The 21,006-nt window shown below is 38.8% G+C and overlaps 2 protein-coding genes across 13 annotated transcripts in view; one reads left to right on the top strand and one right to left on the bottom strand.

The window, feature by feature from the left end:
- LOC134213002 (thioester-containing protein 1 allele R1-like) overlaps nt 1-2,706 on the top strand; it is a 64,280-nt gene extending 61,574 nt beyond the window's left edge. For all 12 annotated transcript variants that reach the window (XM_062691437.1, XM_062691448.1, XM_062691446.1 and 9 more), the window contains exons 10-13: nt 12-311; nt 713-2,022; nt 2,087-2,240; nt 2,306-2,706. In XM_062691437.1, coding sequence (XP_062547421.1) covers nt 12-311; nt 713-2,022; nt 2,087-2,240; nt 2,306-2,511 — 1,970 coding nt within the window. In that variant the 3' untranslated portion in view covers nt 2,512-2,706. The remainder of the gene's footprint in view (nt 1-11; nt 312-712; nt 2,023-2,086; nt 2,241-2,305) is intronic.
- Nucleotides 2,707-7,102: 4,396 nt separating this feature from the next.
- On the bottom strand, nt 7,103-19,020 carry LOC134217163 (uncharacterized). Its single transcript, XM_062695941.1, has 2 exons — nt 18,424-19,020; nt 7,103-7,681 (listed from the first exon to the last, which is right to left on the bottom strand). Exons 1-2 carry the CDS (start codon nt 18,709-18,711, stop codon nt 7,496-7,498), a joined length of 474 nt encoding a protein of 157 aa, XP_062551925.1. The 5' UTR covers nt 18,712-19,020; the 3' UTR covers nt 7,103-7,495.
- Between the last annotated feature and the right edge of the window lie 1,986 nt (nt 19,021-21,006).

The raw sequence follows: 21,006 nt of genomic DNA, 5'->3' as shown, positions 1-21,006 counted from the left end.
GTTTGTTGCAGATCTTGAACTATTCCGCAAAAAGAGCGTTCACGTCCCATCAAACACCGGCAAAACGATTCCATTCATGATAAAGCCGTCCAAGCTGGGTCATATTACCATAAAAGTTACTGCAACCACGCCGCTGGCCGGCGATGGTGTAGAGCGCCAACTGTTAGTTGAACCAGAAGGTCTGCCACAGTACGTTAACAAGGCAGCGTTCGTTGATCTGCGTGCCACTCCGGAGGCAAATAGCAACTTCACCGTGGAGATCCCAAAGAATGCCGTCCCAGACTCGACCCGTGTAGAGATTGCTGTCATTGGTAAGAATCTATAAAATAGATTTGGTTGTTTTTTGATTGGGAAAACTGGGATATGTGGCTATTTCCTCAAGTCAGGATATAAATTATATTTTAAAATGATGTCTGTTTATAAAAAAACGTTTTTGTTGCTTTCTATCAAAACTGTTTATTGATCCACAAAACTTTCAAAAGTCGGAGTATTTTTGATAAATGAAGGCAGGGAACAAGGCTTTCGCATTTATAAGTAGGGTAATTCGCCAAATTTTGAGCGACTAATTACTTCGTCTACTGTTGAATGCACGTGCTTTTCTTATGGGAGTTCAACAATAGGCGACAAAATGAGCTGTTCAAAATTTGGCGGTTTCCCCTAATTGAAAGTTCACTCCTCGTATCTCTGGTGATTCACATGCGACTTATTTTAGGTGACGTTTTGGGCTCAACGATCCAGAACCTGGACTCGCTCATTCGCATGCCCTACGGCTGTGGAGAACAGAACATGCTGAACTTCGTGCCGAACATTGTCGTTCTGGATTATTTGAAGAATACAAATCAACTGACGGCGAGCATTGAGGGCAAGGCCAAAAAGTTCATGGAATCTGGCTATCAGCGGGAGTTGACCTACAAGCATGACGATGGATCGTTCAGTGCTTTCGGCAAGTCTGATCCCAAGGGAAGCACCTGGTTGACTGCCTTTGTGGCTCGCTCATTCAAGCAAGCTGCCGATCATATCAGCGTTGACGAGAAAATCATCGACAAGTCTTTGGAGTGGTTGAGCGATCAGCAAGCTGCCAACGGTAGCTTCCCGGAGGTTGGCAAAGTGTCGCATACGGATATGCAGGGTGGTTCTGGTCAGGGTATCGCTTTGACTGCTTACACTTTGATTGCTTTCTTGGAGAATAAGAACTTGATCCCTAAGTACACCAACGTCATCAACAAAGCCTTGGACTACATCGTCAGGAATACACAAGGACTAGACGACACCTATGCTCTGGCCATTGCAGCATATGCTCTACAGCTGGCCGATCATAGTGCCAAAGATTACACTCTCTCCACTTTGGACACGAAGGCATCTACCGATGAAGATCAGAAATGGTGGAATAAACCCATTCCAGAAGACGACAAAAAGAATCCCTGGTACGGTAAACCCAACTCAGTCAACGTGGAAATGTCTGCATACGGAATGCTCGCCTTCATGGAAGCTGGATTGGACAGTGATGCTCTGCCAATTATGAAGTGGCTTATCTCACAACGTAACGACAAAGGTGGATTCCAGTCCACTCAGGACACTGTCGTCGGCTTGCAAGCATTGGCCAAGCTAGCCGCCAAGATTTCTTCCAAGAACAATGACGTTACCATCATAGTCACTTACAACGAAAACCAACAAAAGGAAATGAAGGTCAACGCGGAAAATAACATAATCTTGCAGAAGTTCGAACTTCCTCCGTCGGCGAAGGACATTGATATCAAGGCTACTGGACGAGGATTTGCCGTCGTTTCTCTGGGATACAAATACAATATGAACGTCACTGGGGAATGGCCCCGCTTCGTCCTGGATCCGCAGGTCAATAAAAATTCTAATCAGGACTACTTACATCTAACTGTGTGTACCAACTTCGTTCCGTCAGCTGGCCAGAACAAGTCGAACATGGCCGTCATGGAGGTAGGATTCCCAAGTGGTTTCACCGCCGATTCGGATACCTTACCTTCGCTGGAGAACACTGAGTACATTAAGGTAGGTTAAATGAACGCGTCTAACCAGATTGTTTTTTATAATGCAAAATTTAATCATCTTGCAGAAAGTTGAGCTTAAGGACGGAGACACGGTCGTAGTCATGTACTTCGACAGTCTTGACCGTAACGAGCTGTGCCCCACGGTATCCGCCTTCCGAACGCATAAAGTTGCTAAGCAGAAACCTGCTCCAGTTGTTATCTATGACTATTACGATAACTGTAAGTAATCAATCGGATGTGTCTTCAGAATGTTTGATTCAATTTCGTTTATTTTGTAAATCTAGCTCGGATCGCTCGTCAGTTTTACAGTGGACCAACAGCTGGATTGTGCGACATTTGTGAAAACGAGGATTGCGGCAACTCCTGCTCGATAAAATCGCAGAAACAACGAGCAGCGACGGATGAGGCACCAGGTCGAAGTGGGGCCGCTAGTGTCACATTGGGTTTGCAGTTGATTGTTGGTGCTTTGTTGTTCAAGTTGTTCAACTAAAGGCTTTCCATGGTCGACAAAGTGCAGTTTAAAAAAAGACAAATAACTTGCAATAATCTTGCTAGAATGGAAGGAGAGAACTGCAGTGATAGCTTTACGTACCTAGTGGAAGATTATTGTGATTTGAACGAAAGGATTTAATAACTTTAACTTCGATTTTTATTACATAACATTCACATAAAGTAATTAAAAGAAGATTTTTGTAAATCTTAATTATTAAATATCCGAATTCAAGCTTTTATTTGCAGATGCGACTTTCTAAGGTATTTTACTTTATTTGCATTGCACTTAAGAATTGCAATCTCAATATCTATGCAATCTTTTTTTTATTCTTCTTATTTATTAACTTGAATAAATCATTATTCTGTGTTCATATTCGTATAACTTGGAAGCTGCTGGATAAATTTCCTTCATTCCTTCAGCAAATTTGTTCGTTATAATCTCCGACGGGTTCATAGGACATTTTCTCATTGAAAAAAAAAATACGAGAAAATTGAGAAAATCCTGAAAACTAGAATAGAGATTCGTATATCAATTTTGCAAAAATAATTCAGTTCCGGGTCAAGAAGTTAATTAAATAAACTTGATTGTATTTGCATAGGATTTTAATTTGAATCGATTGCCATTTGAATAGATTTTGATGGAATTTGGATTGGATTTGGATTGGATATGGTTTGGATTTTGATTGGATTCGGGTAGGATTTGGATTAGATTTATATTGGATTCGGATTGGATCTGGATTTGATTTGGATATGGATTGGATTTTGATAGGATTTGGATTGGGATCTGGTAGGATTTGGATTGGATTTGGATTGAATTTTGGTTGCATTCATGTTGGTCATGGATTGAATTTGGATTGGGCTTGGATTGGATTTGGAATGTATTTTGATTGGATTTGGGTCGGATTTGGATTTGGTTTGAAATAAACTTAGATTGGATTGGGATTTAATTTGGAAAGAATTTGGATTGAATATGGAATGAATTTGGATTGGATTTGGATTAGAATTGAATTAGATAAGGATAGGATTTGGATTAGATTTGTATTGGATGTGTATTTGATTTGGATTAGATTTAGGTTGAATTTGGATAGGAATTGAATTGAATTTTGGTTGGTTATGGATTCAATCTGGATTGGGTTTTAATTGGATTTGAATTTGGATTTGGTTTGGAATGGGTTTTGATTGGATTTAAATTTGGTTTGAAATGTACTTGGATTGGATAAGGATTCAGTTTAGATAGTATTTGAATAGGATTAGGATTCTATTTGGATTAAATTTGGATTTAGATTTGTGTTGGATTTGGATTGAACTTGATTTGGATTTGAGTTGGATTTGGATTGAATTTGGATTGGGTTTGAATTAGATTTGGAATGTATTTTTAATGTATTTGGATTTGTTTTGGAATGGATTTTGATTGGATTTGGTTTGAAATGGACTTGGATTAGGATTCAATTTAGATAGTATTTGAATTAGATTCGGATTTGATATGGATTAAATTTGGATTTGGATTGGATTTTAATTGAATTTGGATTGGATTTGGATTGGATTTAGATTGAATTTATATTGGATTGGGATTTGAATTGCATTGGATTTGGAATGAATTTGGATTGTATTTGGATTTGGAATGGATTTAGATTGGATTTGGATCTGAATTGGATTGGGACTGGATGTCGATTGGATTCGGATTGGATTTGGATTGGATTTGGGTTGGATTGGATTTGGATTGGATTTGGATTGGATTTGGATTGGATTTGTATTGGATTTGGATTGGATTTGGATATTATTTGGATTGGGTATGTATTGGATTTGGATTGGATTTAGATTGGATTTGGATTGGATTTGGGTTAGATTTGAATTGGATTGGATTTGGATTGGATTAGGATTAGATTTGGATTGGACTTGGATTGGATTTTGGTTGGATTTAAATTGAATTTGGATTGGATATGTAAAGGATTTGATTGGATTTGGTTTTGTTTTGGATTGGAATTGGATTTGAACTGCATTTGGATTGGACTTGCATTGGATTTGGATTGGATTGGATTTGGATTAGAATTGGATTGGATTATTAAAGATTTTTATTGAATGCTGATTGAGTTTGGATTAGATTCGAATTTAATTGGGATTTGGTTTCGGTTAGATTTGGATTAGCTTTTATCGCATTGCATTTTATTTAGATTTAGGCTGGGTTCGATTTCCGTTCCGGTCTAGGTCATTATCGGATTAGAAATTTTTTCGACTTTCTTGGGCATAAAAGCATCATCGTGTAGCCTCATGATATACAAATGAAAAAATGGTAACTTGGCTTAAAAACGTAGCAGTTAATAACTGTGGAAGAGCTTAATAAACACTAAGCTGCAACTTGAAATAAAATCTTTTTTGATCTATTGAGGTTTGCTGCTTTTTTTCATCAATTCAACCTAATTGCTTCTTTTCATTCAGATTCACTGAATTTTTAAGGGTGTTCGAAAATATTTTGATGGAAAAAATGGTCAAGAGATAACAAATCCAACAACTATTCTATAACCGGCCATGTTTCTACTAAAGCTAAAAAATAAGAGAGTAGTAATTACCTGGGAGCTGCGGATAGAGTCAAAATGATTGTCAAAAAATCTCCACCGCAAGCTGTCAAAAAAATAGAGGTAATAAACTATAGAGGAAGATTGTCGCTGTCGTCACTGGCGAAACATCTGTTGCTGGCGAAGATAGGGCACTAAATGTCAACGAAGGAAAAATCAGTACGTTTTGACAGATAGGTACCCAACATGTTTGAAAACGATAACAGAGGCAACCGCAGCGACAATCGTCCTCTATAGTTTATTACCTCTATTGTCAAAAAGTATCCATCGCATCGAGAGAGTTTGTGAGCATTTTGAGCAACGCTGGGAGAGTACACTTGTAAATCCGCTTATACTAATTATAGTTCATTTCAAACAAAACTCATTTTTCTGGTATCATTTTAAATCTATCGAGGAATTCTATAAAAGTAAACAGCATGGAATAATTTTACAATCGTCACAATAATTTATGCAATGCGGTAAATCGACGAATTCTTTGCAATTCATTCAAAAAAAGATAAACATAATAATAATTCAATGTGAGAAAAGGCAAAACATACTTTTGCATATAAACGATAAAGACGGATCCATAAAAAACTGGAAAACGATCCATAAATAACATCTGAATGTTCCTTAAAATACTACCATAAATCCATAAAATAGTTAATGAGATTCCATAAAGAATAATTTTTCGATCTATAACTAAGTTAAAATTTAGCAATTAATTGGGAAATATGTTCCATTAACATGGTCAAGAAAAACAATACAATTCCTGCTATTTTCCCGTATGACAAATGATCCATAAATCTTTGGAAAATGATCCATAAAAAAACTATATTTTGATCCATAAAACTTCAGATTTGCGCATTTTTTTATCGTGATGATGATCCATAATTTCAGTAATATGATCCATAATTTTAGTCATATGATCCATAATTCTGGCCATTTGATCCATAACTTTGTTCAAATGATCCATAGTTTTGGTGATATGATCCATAAATTTTGATAAATAATCCTTCGATTTTATAAAATGTGTGGATGTGGATCAATTAATATAGTTTCATTGGCCTTCTTTCCAAGCATTATGGATCACATTATCAAAATTATGGATCATATGACCAAAATTATGGATCATATGGCTGAAATTATGGATCATCATCAGGATATAAATTGCGCAAATTTGAAATTTTATGGATCAATATATAGTTTTTATGGATCATTTTTCAAAGTTTTACGGATCATAAAAATATTCTTTATGGAATCTCTCGAACTATTTTATGGATTTATGGTAGCGTTTTATGGAACATTCAGATGTTATTTATGGATCGTTTTTCATTCTTTTATGGATCGTTTTTCCACATTGAACGGTGCAAAGTAAGGGCTGCCGTGAGAAAACCGTAACGTGTACATAGAACACTGAGAGGAAATTCGCGGGTTTCAAGCAAAATATCTTGAAAATTAGAATCGATTGAGTCCGCAGCTCCCAGGTAATTACTACTTGAGACAACAACACGCAAAAAAAAGCGTTCCTGAATTCGTGAACCAGCAAAAATACACCGTGATTTGATTCATGGATTCGGGCACACCAGTTTTGTTTCCCAGAACGTTCCAGAAAACGTGACTATGTTCCCGAATCCATGGCTGTTGTTCACGAAAAAATACACCGTGAACTTGTTAGTTCACGAATTCATGAACGCTTTTTTTTTGCGTGAATGATGTTCAAAGCAAGGTGAATACAAACAGGTGTAGCAGTATGCCAATTTCATGATTCAGCCATCTTGGATTTTTATATGGGGCAGCCACCGAGTTTGTTTATGTTTTGCACTGAAAATGAATTTTTCACCCCCGCGCTTGTCTCTCCCATCTACTGACGAAGTGAGTGAACCCTGATAAAAACCCTGGTTCAAAGTAGAAAAATGGCGTGACTGATGTAATTAAATCCAATATGCTTTCTCCTGCAGAAAAATAATATCCATTGTTCAAATAAAGTAGGAAGGGGGAGATAGTCATCATTGTGGAAATTACATTATTCAGGGATAATTTTTATGTATCTTTATTTCTAATAGATATCTTATTATGAGCCCTATAAGATTTTGAAGTAACAAATGATAACTAGATTTATTCAATTGTTATGTTTTCGATGCAACATGTATGAAGTATGAAATATATTAAAAATGGATCTTTCTACAAATACTGTTGCACGGATCGCCCAGCGGACGCGAAGTCTCATCAATACGGCACAATTCCGTAGGTTTAAATTAAAGCTTTGCTACCAAACGAAAACCGTTTCCTGAATTGGAATGTTCTTAGAACTGAATAGAAACGATTATTCTATGCATAAAAAATAATCAAAGTACGTAATGAACAAAACACACAAGTCTTAGGTCTCTTCAATCATTATCGATCGATGCTGCGTTCCGTTGCGAAATTTTAATCCGGTAACACAGCGGCGTTGAGCATTCCCTGGCAACGGTAGATTCGCTCGCACAGGGGCAGTTCTCCAATTTCGTACATTTTGAGCGATGCAAAGGCGGCTTTGGAGTGGCCCGTTCCTGTGAAGGCGATCGTGGCGTCCCGGCCGGCGTGCTCCAGCAGCACGTCATGTCCTCCGGGGTGCTGTTGAAGAGAAATTGAATCACATTTATTTTTCGTCAAAATTGTAAGTTTAATCATGGTTATAGAATGCTTTAGAAGCTTTTTATGTGGGTTTGGTTGGATGTGTTTTATCGGTTATTAATCTTGCGGCTATTCTTATTCATATTTCAGATAATTCTTCGCTGTTATCGCACACTAAGGGGCCGTACACTAATTACGCAAGCATTTTTTTTTGGGTTTTTCAACCCCCCTCCCTCCATGTAAGATTTTTCACTTACAAATCAATTTTTATTTATATGGAGCGTAAGAGAATGGCCAAACCCCCCTCCCCCCATAAGTGCTTACGTAATTAGTGTACGACCCCTAAGTCGTGATGAGAAAGAAGTACTAGACAAGCTGAACGCACACATCTTCGTGAAGGTCCAAGAAATCTCTCAGTTGAATACGGGAAACGCGTTGACTGCCCAGTATTTATATTACAATTTAGCATTTAGGAGGATATACCAATTGTTGACAAGCTGAGCTTTTTGCCAAATTGGAAGATTAAAAAAAATCTGTCTGTCTGACCCTTATAGACTCGGAAATTATTGAACCGATCAGCGTGCAAATTTGTATGCACGGGTTTTTGTGGCCGAGGAAGGTTCTTAAGATGGTTCGAGACCCCTCCCCTCACTGATCAACTAATCAAGCAAATGGAATCAAAATTGGTACGTGGAGGTTTTTGAAGGCAAGAAATGTATTTATGACGGTTCGAGATCCCTTCCCGCTCTAAAGGAGGGGGTTCCCATACAATTGAAACACAATTTTTGAAAACAATCAATTTTAGTCGAGACTAAGTTCCTAAAACACAGGTATAGCTCAACTGGTATGCACTTGCATGATCTTCCTAGATGAATGGTGTTTACTAAATATAACAGCTATTACCGCAAACTTAGTAATTTTTATATTAAAGTAACAGGACTATCATTTTTGATAAAAATTATGGTCTGAGGATGGATAGAGGCTATTATGTTTTAACATTTGTTCCCATTCTGGCATCTTTAAAAGCCCTAAAAGTCAACACAAGAAAACAAGAAACGGAAAACCAAATTGAGCACGTTCCAATCGACTGTAACACCCGAAAAGATCGTTTGCCCGAGTGGATCATTTACCCGAATGGCCTGAACCGATCGTTTAGTCAAGTTGAGTTGTTCTTCGATTGACATCATGCAAAGCGTGACTAATTAGGGGAACTGTTCCGTTTTCCATCTCACTGAACATATATTCATCTCATCGCAAAACAAAGAAATACAGCACCAATCTCGTTGCTTCTTTTTGCTAACATGCTGAAATAAATCACAAAAATAAAAAACAAATCAAATTCCTTTTCATTGCTTTTTTTATGGGATGAAAATGGGAGCATTGGGGGATGAAGTGCTGAACCGTTCCCATACAAGCTCCAATTTATTTCGCTTTTGTCCGGAACAAAGCACATAGGAATTTGATTTCTTCTTCAAAGGTACGCACATACCTAGATAATGCAAAAAGAATGTAATGCCTTTTTTCAATTATTCTTATCGTAATAGTTTTCCGCTTAGCATAGAATCATATAGCATTATTCTTCGCATTTCTGGACTCGTTTTTTAGGAAGATAATTAATGGTATACATTGTTAGGCATAATAGACGTCCTTAATCTTAGGGTTTAAAGAACATACTAAGCTATAAAGGAGGCAGAATAATGCTCTCATGTCAATAGGCATTATGCAGATAAAGATCTACCTTGATCAAATGGCCTTGCCCTAATTGTAGTTTCTACTACTTTGGATACTTATTCTAAACATTGTAGGTCAATAGGTAGAAGTTACAAAAAAGATAGTTGGGACGAAAGTTCCAATGCTTCAAAGTTGGAGATTTCATTCTAGATTTTAATTATGGGCTGTTATTTCGAGTTGTGTAATTTAATATTGGAAGGCTTGTGTTTCACTTCATTTCATTTATTTAGTTAACATCTAAACAGATAACACTGAATCAACAATTTGACGCCACAATGCACGGTTCGAGGCCGCATCTCTCCATCCTCGGATACGCCCCACGCTCGCCAAGTCGTTCTGCACCTGGTCTGCCCATCTCGCTCGCTGCGCTCCACGCCGTCTCGTACCTGCCGGATCGGAAGCGAACACCATCTTTGCAGGGTTGCTGTCCGGCATTCTTGCAACATGTCCTGCCCATCGTACCCTTCCGGCTTTAGCTACCTTCTGGATACTGGGTTCGCCGTAGAGTTGGGCGAGCTCATGGTTCATTCTTCGCCGCCACACCGTCTTCTTGCACCGCCAAAGATGGTCCTAAGCACCCGTCTCTCGAATACTCGAGTGCTTGCAAGTCCTCCTCGAGCATTGTCCATGTTTCATGTCCGTAGAGGACAACCGGTCTTATAAGCGTCTTGTACATGACACATTTGGTGCGGTGGCGAATCTTTTTCGACCGCAGTTTCTTCTGGAGCCCGTAGTAGGCCCGACTTCCACAGATGATGCGCCTTCGTATTTCACGACTAACGTTGTTGTCAGCCGTTAGCAAGGATCCGAGGTAGACGAATTCCTTGACCACCTCGAAGGTATCCCCGTCTATCGTAACACTGCTTCCCAGGTGGGCCCTGTCGCGCTCGGTTCCGCCCACAAGCATGTACTTTGTCTTTGACGCATTCACCACCAGTCCAACTTTTGTTGCTTCACGTTTCAGGCGGGTGTACAATTCTGCTACCTTTGCAAATGTTCGGCCGACAATGTCCATATCATCCGCGAGACAAATAAATTGACTGGATCTGTTGAAAATCGTACCCCGGCTGTTACACCCGGCTCTAAGCATGACACCTTCTAGCGCAATGTTGAACAACAGGCACGATGGACTTTCGTCTTATCTTAGGCCCCGGCGCGATTCCCACGAACACACAGTTTTGCACATCATCCACCGTTGCTTTGATCAGTCTGGTAAGCTTCCCAGGGAAGCTGTTCTCGTCCATTGTGTTTCACTTGATAATAATTAATTCAAGAATATTTCCCTCTTTTAAACATACGGTGTTCTTCGCAAGTTGCATATTTTTATCATTATTGGCATTTCAGTGTTTCAATTGCATTCTGCAATTTAGCCTTCTTACTAACATAGGCTGTTCTTTAGAGTTATTTGGTCAAACCAACATTTTCACCAAGCTGAACATAAATTATATATTATTTTTTCGTATTTTTGACCTTGTGCCCCAGACATTTTTTTTGTATTTTTTGTATTTTTTTTTTGTAGTTTTGTAATTTCCCTTCGACCTTTTTCCCTTTTGTACTCTCGGCCTTTTGTCCTGTCGACATTTTGACACAGGTTCGATATCTTTTTTTATAGCATGCATTTTCCCAGATTTCGCTAAGAGAATATGATTCCTTCCTTATTAATCATTATGCTAAATTGTTTTTTTTTGTGATTTGAGAGAAGGATCCATATACTTCTGTTCCTGAATCCAAGCAAATGCAAAGTATGGAGAGAAAAGGGCGATCACATACTGTTTGATTATGCAAGGCAACTACACTGGCCGGCATAATAAAGTGCCCACTTGCCGTTTTTCATACAAAATGGTCAACTTTGGAGCTCTAGATCTTGGGTTCCCGTGAACCGATTTGGCTGAAAATTTTCCATCAGAGCTCAGATATAAACGAATTTTAACATATCTATGTTTCGAGCATATTGACTCACAGGGTTAAAAATTATTGCAGTAATACCAACGTGAATTTTTGGCAAAAATTGTTTTTCAAATACCTCGAAAACTACATCTCTAAGTGTACAGGTATATATAGCAAACTTTTTGTATTGGCAAAATACGCGTTTTTGCTGAATATGTCATCAGTCTACAACCTATAGAATTCAAGATATTTAAAAATAAATTTTTGCCAAAAAATTCACTTTAGTAATACCGCAATATTTTTTAACCTGTGAATCAATATGGTCGAAACTTAGATATGTTAAAATTCAAGTTATATCTGAGCTCTGGTAAAATTTTCAGCCAAATCGGTTCACGGGAACCCGAGATCTAGAGCTCCAAAGTTGACCATTTTGTATGAAAAACGGCAAGTGGGCACTTTATTATGCCGGCCAGTGTATATGGATCATTGAACAACAATGGGAAATTATTCTTCTAGAAAAAATCTGTTCGGATGTATTACCAATTCAGGCGAATGGTCCATTCGGGCAATTGATCTTTTCGTGCGTTTGGTCTTTTCGGGGCGAATGGAATTCGGGCATGTGTTACATTCGGGTGAATGGAATTCGGTTCTTTGTCATTCGGGCGTCAGACTGAAACGCCAAATAAATCACCGGAAAGGTAAGATTCTCTCTAAAGGTTCATTTTTTTTATCTCGACCGTGTACGACACCGGTCGAAGTCGAACGCCACAGATAAACATGGGGCGGCTACAAGAATCTTAGGGTGCTAGACGCGGTGGACACGGATCAAGCAGTTAGTGGAGGAGAGGAATGTAGCATGGGCGAGATTGCTGCAACACCGCAAGATGGCGAACAGACGCGATATTAACGGGCGCGGAACAGACTAAATTTGATCTTCCAGAGGTAAAAGCGCCAGAAGGAAGATCAAGACCGTTAGCCTTCCGGAAAAGCACGCTTGTCGTTCACAAGAGCGACAGGATCACTGTGTGAGTGATCTTGGATCATGCAAGTCCCGGAAGGGTAAAAGACGGAACAAATGTTCCGCACTAATAACACGCGAAACTTCCATGAGAACGGGAAACGGGAACGGGAAAACGGGAACCTTCTTATGAATGATCTCCATGAAATCCAGGAGGAGATTGAACTACCAGAAGAGCTACTTACACAGGGTGGTGAGGAATTGGCTAGAGAGTTCGTGGGCCAGTACCAGGTGGAACTTATGGGCGAACGCTCTACCATGGACCATGTGTATGTCATACGCATTGTAGGAATGGGGGAAGAGCCGTTTGGCCAAATACCACTAGGCCGAATAAACCATCAGGCCGAAGCCCATCTGGTCGAAAGACATTTGGTCGAACGGGTCATACGGCCGAATAGGTCATTTGGCCGAATAGGTTTTACTAGGAATCAGAACTTCCGCTCCAGGGGCACGTTCACCTCAATTTGGGAGATTACTAGGAATAGTAAAAAGTGAGAGGCCTCACATCGCACTACTCACCTGTTGCAGAGGGAGGTGAGAAATGAAAAGTGAGCAATGAGAACATCTAGACATCTCACTTCTCAATTCTCACACATCTATTTTCACTTCTCATTTTGATCTTCTCACTGTGAAAAGTGAGAAATGCAAAATTAGAAGTGAGAGGTCTCACTTTCGCTCCTCATTTGTAACTTCTCTCTTCTCACAGTGGTCCCTTCTGCCGAACGACTTTCGACTAAACGACCGTTTCGGCTAAATAGAATTTTCGGTCGAATGACCTATCCAACATAACGACTAATTCGGCCAAACGACTATTCGGACAAATGGCCTATTCAGCTGTATGACCTTTTCGGCCGAATGACTTTCTGCTTAATGATCTGTTCGCCAAATGCTATATTTGGCCAAACAACTTTCGTCCCACTGGGTTTCGGCCAAATGGCCCTTTCCCCCAAGAAAGCTACGAATACAACGTGCTTACACGTCATCTATTCATCGACATCAAAGCCGCATATGATGCAATCGATCGAGACCAGCTATGTTAGAAAATGTTCGAACACATATTTCCGGATAAAGTGATAGGTTAGTCAAGGCAAAGATGGATCGAACAGTTCAAATTTGTGGGGCACTTTCGAGCCCCTGCGAAATGCTCAGACGGTTACGGCAAAGAAAAGGGTCTTTCGTACCTGCTATTTAACATCTCTTTGGAGGGAGTAATACGAAGGTCAGGGATTGACACGAGTGGTACGATTCCTACGAAGTCCGTTCAACTATTTGGTTTCGCCGACGACATTGACATTTTGGCACGTAACTTTCAGATGATGGCGGAAGCATGGGCGTAGCCAGGATTTCGAGAAGGGAGGGACCAACTTTTTTGGTCTTCACCATCGTAGTTTTATAGTAGTTTTATAAAAACACATGAATATTAACACATGAAACCAAATCCAAATCAAATCGAAACAATAATAATTAAAACAATAATGGATTTAAAAATGCGTGATTTATTGCTCATCAGATATTTTTAAATAAAGTGAGGAAAATATTAACGAACTTAGTATCCAGAAAGAATATAAAATCGGCTATAACAATTATTATAAAAATCCTGCATTCTTCCATAAGTTTAAGAAAACTAAAACCATACATCTGAATTTCTAAACTAATCCTCTCTGAAATAATATTTATTATAAAATAGGCAGAAAAATCAATATGCAAGCTTTCTCCAGGAATTCCTTCGACAATTGCTCCTGGCATTCTATCAGTAATTCTTTAGTAATGCCTCCAGCAACTTCTCCGGTAGTGTCTTCAGTAATTCCACCATAAATTTTGCCGGGAATTGATCCGAAAATTCCACCATTATTTACTCCAAGAAAATCTTCACGAACTTCTTTATAAGTTCTGCAGAATTCCCTGCAATAATTCAAATAATTTCGTGCTGTTTCCCATAATTTTTAAGAATAAGAATATCCGCGGAAATTCCGCAGAATTGCCAGTAAACATTCCTGAGAATTTCACGAAAAATCTTCGAATTTCTTGTGTAAATTCCATAAAATTTTCCGTGAATTGTTTCGAATAATTTCTTGTGAAAATTTCAAAGAATTTCTCCAGGAATTCCACCGGAAATTTATACAGAAATTATACCGAAAATGAAATCAACAATGGAATTTTCGGAGGAATTCCTAGATTAATTCGCAATGAAATTCTGAAAGAATTCCGGTGGAAACTTCAAGATTTCCACTGGGAGATCCTCCAGGAGTTTCTCCAAAAAATCTTCCTGGAATTCTTCCAGGAGTTCCACCGGCATTTCAACCAAGAATTTCTCTAGGATTTCCTTCGAGAATTATTCCGGTAGTTCTATCGGCAGTCCCTCTGAAAATTCTTCCGGGAATTTCGGCAGAATTCTATTTTATTTAGGCTTCTTCAGGAATTTATTCAGATTTTCCACCAGAAGTTCCTCCGAGAATTTCTCTGCGAGCTCCTCAGGGAATTCTCCGGGAGGTCCTCTGATAATGATGATGGTCCAGCTACAAACCCCAACAAAGGTTTCAGCTAGACGAGATTTGTCTATAAGACGAATTTTCTTGTTTCCGGGAATGTTTCTGGTAGTTTCCCCGGGGTTTCTTTGAAAATTCTCCCGGGAGTTTCTTCAGAAATTCTTCCAGAAAATTCCTTCGAGAGTTCCTCCGGAAATTCCACCAGTAATTCACCTGGAGTTTCTCCGGAAATTCCTCCGGGAGATCCACCAGAAGCTATTCCAGGAAATTATTCAGGTTTTTTTCAGGAAATCATTTAGGCTTTCTTCAGAAATTAAGCTGGAAATTCCTCCCGAAGTTCTTCCGATAGTTTCTCTGGGAGCTCATTGGGGAGGTCTTCTAGGAATTATTCTAGGAGTTCCTCCTGAAATTCCTCCGGGAGGTCTTACGGGAGATCTTACGGGAGCTCCTCCGGCAGTTTCTTCGGGAATTCCTCCGGGAGATCCACCAGCAGTTTCTACGAGAATCCCTCCGGGAGTTTCACCGGCAGTTTCTCCGGGTGTTTCTCTGAAAAGGAACTCCCGGAGGAACTCCCAGAGTAATTTCCGGGGGAACTCCCGGGGGATTTTCTTTAGGAATTTCCGGAGAAATTATCAGAGGAATTCTCGGAGGAACTGCCGGTGGAACTTCTGGAGGAATTTATTGAAGAACTACAGGAAGAATTTCCGGAGGAAATCCTGGAGGAACTCTCGTAAGAATTCTAGGATGAACTCCCAAAGGAACTTCCGTAAGAATTCCAGGAGGAACTCCTGGAAGAATTCTTAAAAGAACCTCCCGGAAGAATTCCTGTAAGAACTCCCAGAGAAATTCTCCGAGGAACTTCTGGAGGAATTTGTAGATAAATGCCTAAAGAAATGTTAAATGAATTCCTGGAAGAAAGCCTGATTGAATTCCCGAAGGAACTACTGGTGGAACTTCAGAGGAACATCCGGTGGAATACCCTAGAGGAAAAGAAAAAAAAATCTGAAGGAACTTCCGAAATCCCATTTCCCGTGAAATTCCTGCCAAATATCGTCCAGGAATTCCCTGTGAAGTTCCTGGAGGTATTACCGGAGAATTTCTTGGAAAGACTCCTGGAAGAACTCCCGGAGGAACTCCCACAAGCACTTCCGGAGGAATTCCCACATGGAAGTCCTGAAATAATTCTTAGAGAAGTTCCTAAAGGAATTTCCGAAAAACTATCTGAAGGAATTCCCAGAAAAATATCAGGAGGAATTAATGCAGAAATTCCCAGATGAAATCCTGAAAGTATTCCCAGATGAATTGCTGAAGAAAATCCCTGCGGATTGTTCCGAAGAAATTTCTGGAAGAACTCTTGGCAGATATCCGAGTAAATTCCGAGTGAAGTCCGGAAGGAACTCTAGAACACTTCCGCGGAAAATCTCCCGGAGAAATCCCTGAATGAATTCCTGGAGCAGTACCTGAAGAAACTCCCGAAAAAATATCTGTACGAATTTCTGGGGAAATACTTGGACGAATTCCAGGAGAAATTCATGAAGATATTTCTAGAGGATTTCTTGAAGGATATTCTGAAGTAATTGCGAAAAGATTTTCAGATTGGAATGCTAGATGATTTCGCTATAAAATGTTTGGAGGTATTCCCGGAAAATTTCCTGGAAGTTATCCCGGAGGAATTAAAGGAAGAGTTCGTAAAGGAATGCCCGGAGAAGTTCCTAGAAGAATTTCCGAAGGAATTTCTTATAAATTTAAAAGTGAAGTTATGGAGCTAAATCGGAGGATTTCCGTCATAAATTTTTGAAGAAACTTCTGGTAGAATTTTGGGAAGAAATTCCGTATGTATTCTTGACGGAGCTCTCGAATGCATGCCTGAAGGAAATGCCGGATTCTTCCTGAAGAGAGAATAGCGAGAAAAGAAATATCTAGAAGTAAATCTTGGAGAGAAGAAAAGAAATCTTCAAGGAATTTCCTCGTGAATTTCCTAAAAAAAATTTAGTGGGGGGTTTCTAGATAAGGAGGAACGATTTTCAGAGGAATTTGTGGATAACTTTCCGGAGGAATTCAGAAGTTCCCAGGGGAGCTTCTAGAAGGATTTCAAGGAGAATTTTTGAGCCCGAAATGTTTCGAGTTGTTTTGAACTTTCATATATTTCGGATCCTGGATGCCCTAATAAGTTTTGGGAATGTTTTGAATTTCAACCACCTATTTCTGTATATGATTGGATCGTAAAGCGCACATGTTTGAGGGAATTCATTTCAGTATTTCAGTAAATTTCTACATAACTCGAGAGCTAACCAAGCAAATGTAACAAAATTTGGCGTGTAGAGATTTTGGAAGGCAAGAAATGTTTCTGAGATGGCTCGAGATCTCCCTCTGAGGGGGCAACCACATAAATGAAACAGAACTTTAAGCATAACTCGAGTTCTAATCAACAAACGGAACAAAACTTGGTATATGAAGGTTTTTGAAGACAAGAAATGTTGCTATGGTGGTTCGAGACCCTGGAGAATCGAATGGCTAACCATCTTCTAAATAAATTATGAATGTAAAAAAATCATTCATTTATTCAATTTTAGGCGAAACGAAATTCGTCGGGTCTGCTGAATTAAGCAATGTTAGATTTTACCCTGAGAATTAGAGCAGACATAAATCATGCGATGCCAAAACATGGGAAACGAATGTATCTGCTTCAAACATTCAACAAATAACGTTACTGAAAAATCATTGAACGAATACGTATATAATAAATATCACATAAATGTGGAGTAGCAAATATTTTGTGTCCACTCAAATCTCGTATAGATTACATTTTCTTACCCACTTGAAAAAAAATGGATGAATCTGAAGAGCTGGGAATTTGTTTTTGGATGAATCAGACGTGAAAACCTTGAGCACACTCGATGACTCAATTAAAAATTAGGTTCACGAATTTTGACCAACCGACTTACAAACGATTTGTTTTTGTCATTAGATGCATAATACTTCCAGATTTTTTTTAACGATATCACAATTTTGAAAAACCAATATTTTTATGCGCCAATGATTTTGTAGATCACATTACTGTTGCTTATTGAAACACACATGACATTTCTGAGCTAACCGATAAAAAAGAGCTGGCCGAAAATCTACCAGATCAGTCAAACCAGCTTTTTTAAGTGAAGTTATTAATTTTACATTAAATGAAATATCTTAAACATAGTGATTCTTGCTATTTTCCAAACTGATATTGATGCACAACCAACCTGTAATGCTAAGAAAAATACTACTTTGATAATAGTGAAGAAATAAACGTGATCATGTTGAAATATAATTCTAATTCACGGTCAATTTTATTTTCACTACAGACGGATGCTTTGTTTGTCATCTTCTAAACACTTTCTACAAATATTTTGAATTCTCTGGCACTAGAAAACTGCTCAACCGACAACTTACTGCTTCGAATTGAATATATTTTCGCAAACTGCTCGTCTATCTGCAGCAGTCACGCCAGAAACTCTAGCCCTACGTCACTAAACCGCAATCTTCTCTCCGTTCACATAGTTCATCACATCAGCTATCATCCCAAAATAAGCATTATCATCGCCTTTTCAAAATAAACCAGAGGCACGCGCTCCCGGACTAACCGTTTCCAAAAAATTGGTAATGTCGTACACGCGATCGTAAAGGACTATCCAGCAGTCCTGCATGGTGTCATGATAAGACACCTCGTCCAGCGAAATTTGTTTCCTCAGCCGGAGAGTATTGTTATTGAGATCGTTGCTGGGGGTTGTCGCGGTGGTCGCTGAGAGACGCAATGCAGTCATCGCCAGTTTCAGAAAGCTTGCACTTTGCGACGCCGCCACCTCGACATCGTCGGTACCGTGGACGTCCACTACTGCGTTGTTCAGCACTTGAGTATCTGCCGAGGACATTCCTCCTATCAGTAGGTTTATCCTTCTGTACTTTTCACCGATGGCAGCGTCTAACTGTTTGTTTCTGCAATCCGATTAGTCTCACTGAAGTCTAGCTTTGAGCACAGGTACTTGGTAAGCAACGAGCGCGGTATGTTGTTTGCACTTCAAACGACCGAATAACACTAGCAGGTTTTCTGCGGCTTCCGAATGCTTTATAATATGTTGTTTTTCGTTATTTGATATGGATTCGGACAGGCAATCCACGACACATTTGGCCGTGTAGTTCTTTTCGATTTTCCTCTTGTCCATCCGTCAGCGGCTGGAAGCGCGATAATCACATCACCGGAGCAACGCGCATGGTGCAAACCGTCGTGGATAGCCGCAATATGTGTGTTACTGGTTAAACCGATTGAGGAGTCGAACTGGGCCTATCAGTTGACATAATGGCTTCGAATTACCGTCTGAAAGGTGGTTGGCTACATAGTGCTACCGTAAGGTTGTAGAAATAATATATGCTTCTGTTTAAATGTAGCATATTACATATAATACGTTGTACATATTATCATCAACCAGATGTGCCCTTCAGGAATAGAGTGGATATATTGAATTTATTTGGAAGAAGCATGGAAGACCGGCTGAATAAATGTTCTAGTCTGGAAATTATCGGAATCATAAGTAAAATAACGGATTCATCAGTAAAAAATACATAGAACAAGCAATAATTGCAATGAAATAATGCAATGAATAAAATTGAATGTGATTAATGGAATATTTGTTCTATTCCTACTCATGCTATGTAATTTAGAGTTTTTTTTTTAATTAAATTTCAACATTTACAAAATTGATGAATTATAACAACGAAATTGTGTAAAACCAAGTGTTTTATAGTCATGTCTGCATGCTTTCTTATACTAAAGGTTAGGTATATGTATATATATACTTATATTTTACTACAACAAATTGTCAATTGTTTTTTCAATCTCTGTCAAATACCCATTGAAGCACTTGAAATAGTCGTTGTCACATATTACCACTTCAAGTTTATAGTTTATAGCTTCATGCTTCTTCAACTTATCAATTTTTTTGTCACTTGGGGATTAATTTATCGTCTATCAAGATAGAGAAACGGGAAATATTAACTTGTTGTCATAAACGGAAACCGTTGAATACTAAATCCAACGTAGTCAAGTTCAATAATTGCGCAATTATTGAATTTGGCTAAAAATACTTTAGGAGTTTTTCGTACGGGTTAAGCACAAATAGCGATATTATTTTCCCTCAACATCACAGGGAAAATAATATCGGTAATATCGCTACCTTCATTTATCGGGGCCTTCCTTAGCCGTGCGGTAGGATGCGTGGCTACAAAGCAAGACCATACTAGCCACCTTCAGGGTTCGATTCGAGGTCCGGTCTGGGAAATTTCGGGATGTACATTTTCTCGACTTCCCTGGGCATAAAAGTACCATCGTGTTAGCCTCATGATATACGACTGCAAAAATGGTAACTTGTCTTAGAAACCTTAACTGCGAAATAACTGTGGAAGTGCTTAATGCGAGGTGGCAATGTCCCAATGGGGGATGTAATGCCAATAAGAAGAAAATCATTGTTTTTCAAATCTTTAACGAAAATACCTACCTGTCGATGCTATATGCAATCGCAAATCAAATCGTTATTCTAATTGTAAAATGCAGTTTTATGAACTTTTATGAATTTTAGTTGTACAGATATAAATCAGCCTGCGATTTAAATTATAAACGGATTATTCGACCAGCATCGAATCCGCATTTGATGTGCGTGTTATTTAGACAGATTACAAAGTTCTTAGAATTTAAAAGTTCAAACCAATAAACAGTCTGTAATAGAAGCAAAAAAATACAGGAGCAATCTAGAAGCACTTATTGCACTTGATAAGGAATTATGCAATAAGCAACAAGCGTTTTAGAAACAAATCTCATTTCAAGCCAGAAAGAATAAACTACAGTATTGTACTAAACCATGACTCTTTGAAAAACATGAAGACCGAAACTCATATTCCGAAGAAAAATATTAAATATTAACAAAACTTCCAATAGTCTTGCAAAGCTTCAGATATTTTTTTCCGTTTGTAAGATGGTTGAATCTGAATTTATGATAAGTACAGATTCAAAAGAGTTCCAACTCACGCTGCGTCCGCAATACAAATAGCATCGAAGCTTAATTTAAGAATTTAAGTTTATTGGTTGCATTTGTGGAAGAATGGGCAACGAATATTTACGAGAATGGCTCATATGCTCATTGGATTGAAATCATTTGGACTTTTTTTAACAGTAA

Source organism: Armigeres subalbatus, chromosome 2 (assembly GCF_024139115.2).
Source record: "Armigeres subalbatus isolate Guangzhou_Male chromosome 2, GZ_Asu_2, whole genome shotgun sequence".
In the NCBI taxonomy this organism is placed as follows: domain Eukaryota; kingdom Metazoa; phylum Arthropoda; class Insecta; order Diptera; family Culicidae; genus Armigeres; species Armigeres subalbatus.
Note: the sequence above shows the minus strand (reverse complement) of the source record. Positions and strands in the feature narration are given on the sequence as shown.